This window comes from Falco naumanni, chromosome 1 (assembly GCF_017639655.2).
Source record: "Falco naumanni isolate bFalNau1 chromosome 1, bFalNau1.pat, whole genome shotgun sequence".
Classification (NCBI taxonomy): Eukaryota; Metazoa; Chordata; class Aves; order Falconiformes; family Falconidae; genus Falco; species Falco naumanni.
The window spans coordinates 25,832,494-25,844,933 of record NC_054054.1 but is presented as its reverse complement, the minus strand read 5'-3'; the positions used below and the strand labels follow the sequence as shown (position 1 = coordinate 25,844,933).

Sequence of the window (12,440 nt, the reverse complement as noted above, 5' to 3'; positions counted from 1 at the left end):
TCAGTTACCACCTAGGAACTGGAATGCATCCTTTCGAAACTGTTCTGCAGCAAGGCTTTCAAGAGTAGTACTGAACCTAAGGAACTGAAAATAGTGCATGATCAACTGGTTTTTAACAGGCTGGACAAAGACAGACGACTGGGCAGCAAGTACAAGTATTTCAAAACATTTTAAAGAGTGACAGGAGCCTACAGCTACACAAAGCAATTGGCAGGAGCAGCACTGCTTACAGTGAGTAAATTAAAGCCTAACTGTGAATACTTAATAATGCAATGTTTAAGGAGATCTGCAAAGTCACTGTTACCACGTTTGTTTATTTAACAACTGCAAGTATTTTATGACGTACATCAGTTTCACAAAAAAGTTAAAAGTTCTCTCTTTAGTGGTACACAAAAAAGCTTTAGAAACTTGAAGTCTAACAAGAAATGGAAGTGTAGTTCAGGAAAGTGCACTTAAAAGCTGAATGCCAGCAATTTTAAAGTAGTTTTTATGCTCTTTAATATTAGGCGATGCCTTAGTCACAAATTTAGCTATACACACAATTTCCTTGATTTTCCTTTCAAAATAAGCACTACAGAAAAGTAACGCAGCAGCCACCCTTCACACTGCTTTTTTTCTTTTGCAACTTTCACTCACACTCACTTCAAGTTGCATGAAAGCGAGTGTGGCTGCTCTGTTACTAAAAACACAGCAACTCCCAAGAGATACGTGATGTGTGCGAGCGTGTGTATATTTTATATATTCTTTTCATATATAAAAATACACAATATAGTATAAAAAAACTCCAGATAAACTCTTAATTCTCACAGTAGCAAATATATCGACTTATTTTCACAGTACTTGGTTTTACTAACTGGGACACTCAGAATGATTAGGAGTTCTTTCCTCCAAAGCTGGTTTTCACGGGTCCCACATTACGCAGGTCAACCAAAGCAACTGCACACATCTCAAGGCCATTTGAGAATCTGCAGATAAACACGCCTAGCTTATTTTTCTTTCAATGACCACAACCATTAAGGGCTTCTTAGTACCTTTTGACAGAATCTCTCAAGCAGCTGATTCTAAAAGGCCTACAGTTCAGTCAACATGCTGAAAGAAAAGCTGTAAAAAAATCAACTGATATCTTCAGTTGAAAGCGTCAGCTCCTTACCTTGCCATTATTGTCTTCGCAGACAGTATAGTACGTGTTTGTTGCAGCAAGGTCTTTCCCGTATTTCAGGTAAGGTCATGATACTCTCCATGGCAAGCACACACATAAGCATGCACACATACCAAATGAAGGCAAAAGGATACCACATTCCCCAACAGTACCACATATCCTCTGCTGAACAGTGGATCTTCGCTGACATTAAACCCAAACTTGGTTTTAGTTGTGTATAAACAATATATACCACGCAAAGTCAACTTAGCAAGGCATACTTGTGTCTTCAGTCACAAGAAAGGATAACTTCTTTAAAAAAAAGGTACATTTACACAAAAACCTGTTTCATAAGTAGAATAAAAAAATTTTTAGAAAAGGTTTATTAAGGCCATTAGAAAGCAAGTATCATCGGCTGTAACTCACATGCAGCCAGAGGCATCATTATGCCAGTTTGAGAGTAACTTGGGTTTACAGTTCGCTTTTATCTTGTCTCTCAGTGTCTGTGTACAACCTCACTCCAGCTTCCCTGTACCGTTAATATAACCACTTACAGGCCATCTGCCAAAAAAACAAGCCGATCTGCCACACAAGGAAAACCTGTAGTGCTCCTCAGCCTGAAGTCTCGGGGTAAACAGACAAAAGCCTAACACGCTTTCTTCTGTTCCCAATTCACCTGAATATTTAGGCTAAGTCTGCCAATGCAGAGATGCATAGCCTTTGCCCTCGGTGTCCAAAACCACTCTCCTTTCAGGCAGTGGAGCTCAGCTCCAGACTCAGGTGTTTTGTTAATGCTGTCCTCGGGCACCACATGGCCAAGCAAGCCCTCAAGTTGCTTTTCCACCCAGGAAAGCAGCAGCCACGTGGCTTCAGCAAGCACTAGCCACATTCTAAAGCATGGGTCAGTTGCCTGTTTTATTCTCATTTTGTTTCCACTGACCTGCCCCCATTTGTCATATCACTCTGTTCCAAAAGCTCTTCAGGCAGGTAAGTAACAGTTCAGAAGGAAACTGTAGGAAGGCAGCTCATAAGTACACACAGAGAGGGGAAAAAAAAAAACCCAAAAAACCCACAAAACACCAACCAAAAAAGATGGATAACCTGAGTATCAGAAAATGCTACAAAACTTGGTGTGCACTTCTTACAGTCTTTGGCACAAAAAAACCCCAGGTGAGAACACTAGTCATAAAGCCTAGGAAACTCCTGTGCAAACAGAGTTGAAACACTTCTACTCATAACTTCCTAAGAGCTTCATTTCTAAGCCTGAAAAAGGCACACTTAACCAAGCACAGCTGTTTCACCCTGTGAGAAAAATGAAAACAAGGAAGATACATGTAATGAAGGTGTACAGATATGGATGAACTACTTTCAAATTCCAGGACTAAGGGAAGCAACCTCACATGTAACAAGGGAGTGTTTCATCAAACCAGCCCCCATATGAGTCAAGTGACTTGGTTCTAATCTGTTGTTTTCAACAAATACTGTAAGGGATACCACCACCACCCCCACAGATCTTTGGGTGACTGTGTAACCAGCAGGAGACTTTGCTGGGCGGTGGGAAGCACAACCTTGAATATTTCACTTTATCTCCTGCAAAAAGGGGGGACATGGGGACACACATCCACAAACACATCCTCAATATCTGAACATCTAATTATCTACTCATCAGCATTCAGTAGAGCAGGGTATAAAGTTGAGACAAGCAGAGGAACTACCTCCTTCCACCTCCTCTTTAGAACCACCATGGAAAAAAGGCAGACCAACTGGACCGTTCTGCGTTGTACTTGCTCTGCAGACGGTGTACACGGCTTGGCACAAGCAGCAAGGCAGCAGAGAAGCTGCCCCACCTACACACAGCACGTACTTCTACAACACGGCAATGAAATCTTGTCCTCAACAAGCCTGTTCACATCACCTTCCCATCACCTACCGGCACCGCACACTCCCAGGCTTTTAGCCGCAGCTTGTGCACCCAGTGTCTCCGAGGTACTGTGCAGCAGGCCAGGAGTCCTGCCTGTAAGGCTTCGTGGTGTGAAATGCAGCGTACTGGTACAGCAGCGAGCAGCTTCTGCGAGCTACCTGCTGCTTACTGCTTCCATTCTGGAACAAATCTGGGTTCAGAGAAGTCTCTTCAAAGCTCAGTGCATTTAGCAAAACTTTCTTATAAAATACACTTAAGTATAATAATAGATTCATCAGAAATCAAGAACATTAGGTTACAGTAATTTCATAAAATTATTATTGTTTTAAAAAACAAGAGGTTTGAGAGAATACACATTTTCTTTGCAGTAAAAATCCACGAGGAAAAGAAAAGGTATTTTCAGACACAAATCCCAATTTGTAATCAAATAAATCTGATGGTTGCACCTCACAGTCAACTGTACAAGTCATCTGAAATACTCTGTATGTGCCAAATAATTTCCTCGTGTAAACCAGCCTCTCTCCCCAGCGTACTGAGTAGTCTTCAAAGTGTGCAAACACTGACTGCATCCCTGCTGGTTTACTCCCCTACAATCAAGCTTTTCATCTCACAAACCATTATATTCTCTGTATCTTTAGTTTTAACTCTAACCTTCCAGTTTGCTATTTTACATTAATGGCACTTACTGTAAAAATAATTAAAAAAAAAAAATTGAATGTTTAGGCACACACAAAAAATAATCTGCCTTTCATTTCTGCAGCTCCATAGATGTCTACCAGGTCCCAAGCCATAGCTGTGCTCTGGAATTCTTGGCCACAGCCCCTTGAGGACTTGGCTTCTGTATTTTTATGATTAGTAAAGGCAGTTTTACCTAGGAAACCAAGACTTGATTATTTCCAGCAGATCAACCTGGATATTAGTACATTTTTTTGGTTCTTAGGTCTGCTGCAACTGAGACAGTTCCATTAGCCTACCTGTACACCTGGAAAACATTTTTCACGTGATCTCTGCCCACTCCCCCTCCCTCCATCTCACCACATCAGAGGACTGAAAAGGCAACACAACAGTGCAGAATGACAGTATGTTCCCAGGGCCCAAAGTCACTGACAGACAATGATTCGTATCTGCTTTCTCTTTTCATTCTAGGAGCCATCTGTCATAACACAATGATGCTCTTGGTTTGTTTTTTTTCTATTTTTCTCCTAAAATAAAAACCCAGTAAAATTTTGCCATCATTCAAAATTTCATCGTGCAAGCTGGCCATGCAGTCTTGAACTTGAACAAACTGTACAACCCAGGCTCCTGTCAATTCAACTAGATAAATTACTCCACTACTTAAAACTTATATTAAGTAACTCAGAGAGATGGAGGTGGGGGGGCACCCATTGGAAGCATTTACTGTTTGGAAGGAAACGGAGCTGCTCCAAAGGGATCTAACTCTAGCGCCTGTTGCTGCTGGCTCTGCGCACTCTGCACAACCAGTTCCGTGAAGGGTACTGCACCAAAGTCATCTGTTTTCAGCCCATCGCTGCCGTGAATGGCTCCGTGCAAGGAGCTCTGCCTAGGTCTACCAGCCACTACTACCGCGCTGTGATCCCCGCGGCTGTCACCAAACCCTTGATGCTGGGGATGCCGCATCAAGTCCGGAGGGTGGAAGGGTTTGGCTCCGAAAGGATCCAGCAGACTCTCATCTGTCTGCAGAGGGTTGGTTCGATCTTTGCTGTCAGTCAATGCAACGCTTATGTTCTCTTTGGAGTCTGAGATAGTCAGGAACTCGTTGCTGCTCTGCGAGTCCCTGCGGCCCACTTTTTTGTGCCTGCGGGCTCTCTCAGGGGTGCGGTAGCTCGGTTTCAACGCCTTTTTCGTGGTGGTTGGGGTGCCGTGGTGGCGCTTTCCGTTGTTCTTCGAGACCTCCTGTTTCATGCGCCTCTGGCGGGAAGAGAGTTTCTGCAGGTTACGCTGCTGCTTCACCTTCTGCTGCTGACTCCCTGTGATCTCTTCAAAAGGAACCAGCCCAAACAGGTCCTCTTTACTCCCACCAGTCTTGGGGAGAAGGGAAGGCTGAAATGGGGTACAGCCAAAAATATCGAGGCTCCGGGGAGAGGTGGGGGAGAGCAGAGGCTCAGTTCCCGCCACCTGGCCATCCTGCTGAGACACCTTTTTGCTGAAGGGGGCTTTTGTGAAAACATCGAAATCATCCTGTTCTTGGTTCAGGCTGGGAAAAGCCATCTGAGAAGAGACATCTTTGTCCATCTTCTCTCTTGCCTGAGGCTGCAGAGGGAAAAAGGGCACTGCCCCGAACACATCAAATTCTTGGCCAGGGTTCACCTTGATTACCGTACTTGGCACCTCAGACAAGGATGTATGCATTGAACTAGGTTCTTTGATTTCACCGCTGCCCACACCATCTCTGAACCTCCTGCTCAGGAGGCCTTCTGCAGATTTTTGCTTGGTACGATCAGAATCGGAATCAGAACTTTGCTTCTCTTCCTCCTCTTCCTCCACCTCTTCCTCAGAGTCCATGAGGAGAGGTCGGTGGCCTAAATTCTCTGGTTCTGTGTCATTGTCATCATTGAAGTCTCCATTCTCTCCTTGCAAGACTTCTTCATCCTCCTGTTCTTCTTCTTCCTCACTGCTCTTGGGAGAAGGAGGATCAGACTCAAAATCACTCTCTGAGTCATCGCCACCTTTTGTCACTTGTCCGTCTGTGGTTTTCCTCCCTGTCCGGGGATCTCTAAAAGCATGGCTCAGTTTTCCAGCCTTAGTTGGGGTCCCTAAGTTATTTCTTTGATTGCTGGCCGAGTTATCCGCCTGTTTTCCAGGGGAACCTGCAGGTCCGAAGAAAAATGCAAAACAAAACTTGAAATACACTCTTGAAGTCAACGATTATTCCCCACATGCCATAGCCACTCATACCAAGAGTTGATGCAAACAGATATTCTGCACTTACTGAGGTTAATGAGCTGAAGATCTGTTGTGGCATTTCAAACAACACTCATAAAATTGATTAATAGGCAGATCTTCTAGCTTTACTCCTCCAACCCAAGATGTCTGGAAATACTAGTATTTCGGGGGTGTGGAGGAGGACCAATGGACCAGGTGATCTCTAGTGCCAGCTTTTCAAATACACTCATCATGTAGCTGCTCCTGTCCAGGGAAATGGGAACCAGCGTGCTTGAAAGATTTTAATTTACTTTTTTAAAGCAGACTGCCTATTTCTTGAAGCACTTCTGCTTTGACAGTCTGCTCTAACAAACCTAGTGCTCCAGTCTGAAAACAGTCAGCACAGGCAAAAGAAAAGCATTTAGCAAATTCAGGTAATTTGTTTCCAATCTTGGGTACTGTATTACAGCAACAACAGACCTCAGAGGGCTCCACTCCGCTGGCGTATCGGCCCGTCTACTGTGTGCAGTGCTGTATGCCAGAAAAGCAAATGCACCTTGCTCACACGTACCCCTTCAGGTGCTTTTTGAAGAAGGTCTTCATGAACCCACCGTACAAAAGTTTTTACTGTGCAGTGAGACACATGGCAATTCAACACAGTTTCAAAAGGGAAATGAGTGCATGACACCCTGTTAGTTCCCAGTCCTTCCTCTCCCCCAAGCTTTCATAGCACGAGACAATCCAACCCAACATCCTCAAGATAATCAGGTTCCTCTAAGGTCTATAAAAATCAGGGACCGGACAACAGAAAAGTTTGTTCCTGTACAAACTGCAGGGAAGATTATCCAAGGTCATAATCTCTGTCCTGCCCTCAAGGGCTTCAACTCGTGTAGGGAGTTGGTGAAATGGAGCTTGGAGCCTGCCAACAGCCACACAGAGGTACAGGGTTTGGGGGTTTTTGCCTCACTAGTGTGTTTTGAGCCATACAAAGGGAAACCAACACTACAACAGTCCCTATGGGAGACCACAAGATAATCAGCTGACATAACTATATGGAAACAGAGAGGCAGGGACAAAGGTGTTTTCCAACAGGTCTCTTGGTTGAAAATGCTCCCTCCCTCCTCCCAGTCCAGACCAAAACCATGATGTGGACTCCTAAATCCCACTGAGGATCAAGTCTGATGGTCGCTGCTATTTGGGCGTTTGAAAAGGTCTGCCCAAGCACTCCCCCATGGTTTCAGCAGAAACAGCCTCTCTCCACCAGGGCCTTCCCCATGAATAATGCCAACAAAGCACACACTGGGACAGCAACACGGGAGAGCTTTATTATTTTTTTTAAAAAAAAAAGAAATACCTCCCTTAGCATGTCAAACCTATGCTTAGAGAATGTCTTTTCCTCTAGCAACACTGAAGCTCCACATGCGGTCCCTTCTGACTTTCAGCATAACAATTCAGGCAAAAAAAAACTATTGCTTATGTTAGACAGAAGTGTTTTCTTGTTTGTTTCTAAATATGATCTGTCAGCTCAGTTGCTCCATGAGAAAGATATTTATCTATTCATTTTACTGCGACACCTTCATCCCCACTATTAATTATCTGACAACTAGAGCTAAAGGAAGAATTCACTGATGACTCCTTCATGGGGCGGTTGGCTTAGAATTACTGGGAGCAGCAAAAACTTTGCATCAGGAAACAAAACACATGGCAAGAGCACGGAGTCCAGGGTAAGCCTGCATAGTGCCACTGGTATGGTACTCAGACTTACACAAAACAAGTTTCTGCCCATGGCAGAGCCCCACTACTGAACAGAGATGTTTTGTCAAGACTTCTATTTTAAGAGAATGAGTAGAAGGAAAAGCAAAACAGTTGGTCTCAGCTGGGAAAAGCTTATTTGCTCTTGAGATGTGCTTTTCTCTAGGACACGGATCACACAGCAGCCACGCTGCTTTAAGGATGTATAATTGAACATGTAACACTAATAACAGCAATGATAATTCACCTCTTTGCAGACACAGAGCAACGACCACAAATTTGTGTGCAATGCTTTGAAATAAGGCTAGTTTACTGTCACTCCAGGCTGAATCTTGGCTGGGCACCAACCTTCAGATGGGGGCCAGAAGAACAGTAAAACCGATGGTGTTTCTTGCCTCATGGCCACGCTGAGGTCATTTGTACCCAGCTGGGAGCGTCCACATGCCCTACTTCACAGCCCTCACTAGTGAGACACTGCACAACACAGTACAGCCCAAGTGCTGGGTACAAAGTTCTTATATCTCCAGTATCTGACACAAACCTGGGGACAGGGGTTGGTCCTCATTAAAGAAGTTACTAACAAGCTCTACTCCAAACACTGCACTAGATTGCTGACCCTCTCACCTAACCAAAATCAACAGCTTCTGTTTATGGCTTTGTTAAACAATCGCTGAGGTCTCAACTCCATGTGTTCACATGACTGAAAAAGCTGGGGATGGATGTGTGCACCAGTTATTTCTCAAAAAAAAAAATTTCAGCCAGAATCCAACTCATGACTCTCTTGTAACACACAAAATTTCACAAGTCATTTATTCTTTCACACAGAAGTTAGCATGCAACTTTCAGGCCACTTCAGACTTTTCCTTCTAAGCTCCAGTTTAGACCAGAATATTAAGTTTTACAAGAACAGTTTCTTCCTTTTTTAAAATTAACAGCAAATTTCTTCATCCGGTGGTCATTTTTCTCTTTTGCAGTTACACTTAAAATAACAATAAAAACTCTGCAGCAATATATTTTATGTATGGATTTAAACACAAGATGACCAGAATGACTAAAACCATCAGGTGATTACAGCTTTGAGCTGTTTCTTCTTTGCTTCTGGTGTCAGATTGCTTCTTATCTACTGTAATTTTAAATACTACATATTTGCTTTACCCACTAAATTAGAATCTGGATTATTTGGCTGCTTATTTTAGATTTCCCAGAGGTACAGCCTTCACATTGCACTGTATAACCCCCTATCTTCCAAATCCTGCTGTTTCAATATTTACTGAAACACTAATGTTAATATAAATGCAATTAGATTTAAAAGAAAAGGAAATATTTCTAGGTTAGATGTTGACACCATTTATACAACAAAAAACCCAAACCTTTAATGTATGTTGATATCCACAAGTTCACTCTCCCAAGGAGCATTATACCTTTGTACATAATTTCCACATGCAGAAAACAGTTTATAAAGCATTTTTTTTTAAAAAAATACAGGAACCAAACTACAGTATATGTAATATATATCTAATAAACCTGACTTCCCAATAGGTTTTAATATTATTTGTTAATTGCTGCCACAGTCACACTCACTGGAAAACAAACTGCAAAGAACACCAACAAAACAAAAAAGCCCAACCTCTGTGAACAGTTTCTGACTTGCTGAACATGTATTTTAAGCTGCACAACGTTTAGGTCTCAGTAGCTGACCTCTCTGGACAAAGACTCATCAAACAGGACTCGACAACACATAGCAAAACACTGGAAGCAGCCTCCCAAACCATACTCAGTGTATTGGTACTGGTGCACTAGCCACTCCAACATCTCTCAGCAGACCCACCAATAGCTGTTATTTTTGCTGACAATACACAGAGCAAATGATTTTGGGAATCAGTCATCCAGACAACCTAGTTTTTAAAGGAATTTATACAAGCATCCTAGACTTCCTTTCTCAAGTTTAATGACTATCACCTCTAGAAAAACTGGGATGAAGTCAGGAACAACCTGTTGAGCAATCCCACTTGCTGGAGATTCGTGTTCTGTAGCAAAATACAGAGACTGCTCTTGCTATGTATGAAGCTAGGTGTTTCATTCACATACTTAAGGGCTCTGAACCATTCTCTGAGGAAACTGAGCACATTACTCATTGACAGAGGCAGTGACATGGAAGGTGCTTGAATAGCTATCAAGAGTATTGAAAATTTGTATTTGCTCATTTTTACAATACTTTCCACAGTAATCTTGGTACTAGACAGTTTTGTAGCCCCTTGTTCTACTACGGGCAATGGAGCTAAGCCATCACAGACTGAATACAGCCCACAAGACTATTTGTGATGAGAAGAATGAAGAAGCATGCAGGAAAAGGAAGCTTGAGCCTGTTTATTTGTAAATGTCCGTCTCTGCACGTGAGAAAACATTTTCTGAAGTATCTCTATTCTGAGGCACTCAAAGGTATTATAAGCGTATTTATTTTTCCAGCTGTATTTTTCTATAGTCACAGCACCAGAGAAGTAACTGCCTATTAGCTCATCAGCTTCGAACCCTTCATTACACTACAAATTACTTCTGAACAGGGTTTCTGAATTTCTAGCTCTTCAGCCCTGAGACAATTCCTTATTGCCTTGCCAGAGTTATGAATATTACTTCTTATCACAGCAGGAAATTTAAGTTACTGTATTGCACACAGACTTAGAACTATCACAGTCACAAGCTACATTAGCAGCTGAATATTACTAAAATTTCAGAACCAGCATCTATGATCCTACATGCACAACTGCAACAGGAAAGCAAGTGGCATGCATCTCATGACAGAGAGCAGCAACTGCTCCTGCTAGACACTTTTTAAGAAAGCACTTTTATTTCTGAAGTATTTCCAGAACGGTGACTTCACTGCTCATGCATTTGTACCTTTCAGAAAAGAACAAATATCTTGCTTTATTCTTCAGTTTATGTCAATGTGTTGTAACAGAGCCATCTGCTCCAAGCAGACATTAGTCTATAATACTAGTCTTAAACACTTTATAGTCTAACATAGCCAAACCTCATGGAAGAAATCATCTCTGCACGCACCTTCCCACCTGCAGGTCTTTGGTTTAGTACCAGCAAGAGAGAGAAAACTGTAGCAGACTAGTGCCAAACCCAAACCCAAGAACAAAAAAATACCCTCCATAGATCTGTTTTCAACCCATTACCTCAATATTTTGTTTTTCTGCACTGGAGTTCCCCCTCTTTCACTCCTAAAGAAGTTCACAAACTAAATAAATACCAAGAGTTCTACAAATAGAAACAATTGCCCCAAAAGGGAAAGCTCCCTGGTTAATGACAATTTAATGCTCTGGTCAAATAGGTTTCAAAAATGAAGCGTTCTGTTGTTGATTTCATGCAATCTTCTCAACCTAAACTGCTGCAGAGACTCTTCAGATACATATTTACAAAAAAATGCTGCAAAATGTTCAGTAACATCTGTTTGTAATGTACTGTTCAGATTACTACACTTCTAATCAGGTTTGCATCTTGTAGGAGACAATTGTTCTTCGCTCAAATGCGAGCCAGGTGGAACATCTTTAATCGTATAAGAAGATCCCAATCTTAAAGGAAATTTTCTGTTCTGATGTTCTTTTTCCAGACATCCGATTATCAGAGGATGAATTCCCTCTAACAACTGCAGTAATTACATGCCTTCTGCTGGTTCATCATTTTAGGGTATTGCGGGGGTGGCAAAAGAGTGGGGCATAAGAGCTTTAAGCTTTCTTTGAATTGGTAACATACTGCCACCATAATTTCAGAACAATTTGCCACATGTCAGGCCCAAGGATTACCGGCATGCTGCAACTAAATCTGCGCTATTCCTTTGACAACAGCCAGAGCAGCAGCTGCTGAATATCGTAATGGATTTACACTGCTTACCACCTTTATTTTCAAGAACAAAAATGGGAGAACACCACACTTTTGCCTGGCATCTACTGCTTAGATATTATTTCAAATAGTTAGTCTACAGGATGACGCATGTTATAAAGAAAAAAAAGATGAAAAGTGACCATCATTGCTTTAAGACAGGGGTGGCGGAGGAATTTTTTTAAAAAATCACTGAATCACTTTGGACACAAAAAGCACACCACTGCACAGCCCACACATACCATTTATTCTGTGATGGGTTAATAAGTTCAAGTTACTTTGGAATTGTTATCTGGAGAAGCTAAAGTCTAAAGGTTATCTTGACACAGGGAAAGATCCTAAACCTGTATTCAGCAAGTAGTATGAATACCTGAAACCAGAGCCAAGGAAAGGTTACAGAATAAACAGTTTTGTCGGTGAGTACAAATAATGATATGAACTTATTTTAATTGTCAAGTTACCTCAGTCTGGAACACTGTACAACAGCCATATCAAGTTGCAGGTCTGGGCATCTTTTAAACAAACAATTCAAGAACATCAGTTGCCAAAGAAACATGACCTGATGGCATGAGCTGTTCTAGTGCTGTGGAGGAAGTTCACTTCCGTCTTCTTGTTGCTTCTGTTCTCGTGTTTGTAATTTCTTGCTAAATTGTAGTGAGTCGTGTTTCACTTAAGGCTCCAGACCGCACAGTAGTCTGTGGGCTCCAAAGCCCTGGTACAGAAACTTGCAGTGATATGAAACCCTGTTAGAAGCAGTATACCAAAGAGTAACTAAATGAATAGTAGTCACCCACATTTCTTCATGCCAGAAGAATGCACTTCTCTGCTGTAACACAGCAAATGCTAATAATCCGCTATTGCAGC

General features: G+C 42.1%; 1 protein-coding gene across 6 annotated transcripts in view; it reads right to left on the bottom strand.

The window, feature by feature from the left end:
* Positions 1-294: 294 nt before the first annotated feature.
* The window catches only part of BMP2K (BMP2 inducible kinase), a 65,878-nt gene continuing 53,732 nt past the window's right edge, over positions 295-12,440 (bottom strand). For all 6 annotated transcript variants that reach the window (XM_040586848.1, XM_040586877.1, XM_040586859.1 and 3 more), the window contains one exon: positions 295-5,887. In XM_040586848.1, the coding sequence (XP_040442782.1) occupies positions 4,455-5,887 (1,433 nt within the window). In that variant the 3' untranslated portion in view covers positions 295-4,454. The remainder of the gene's footprint in view (positions 5,888-12,440) is intronic.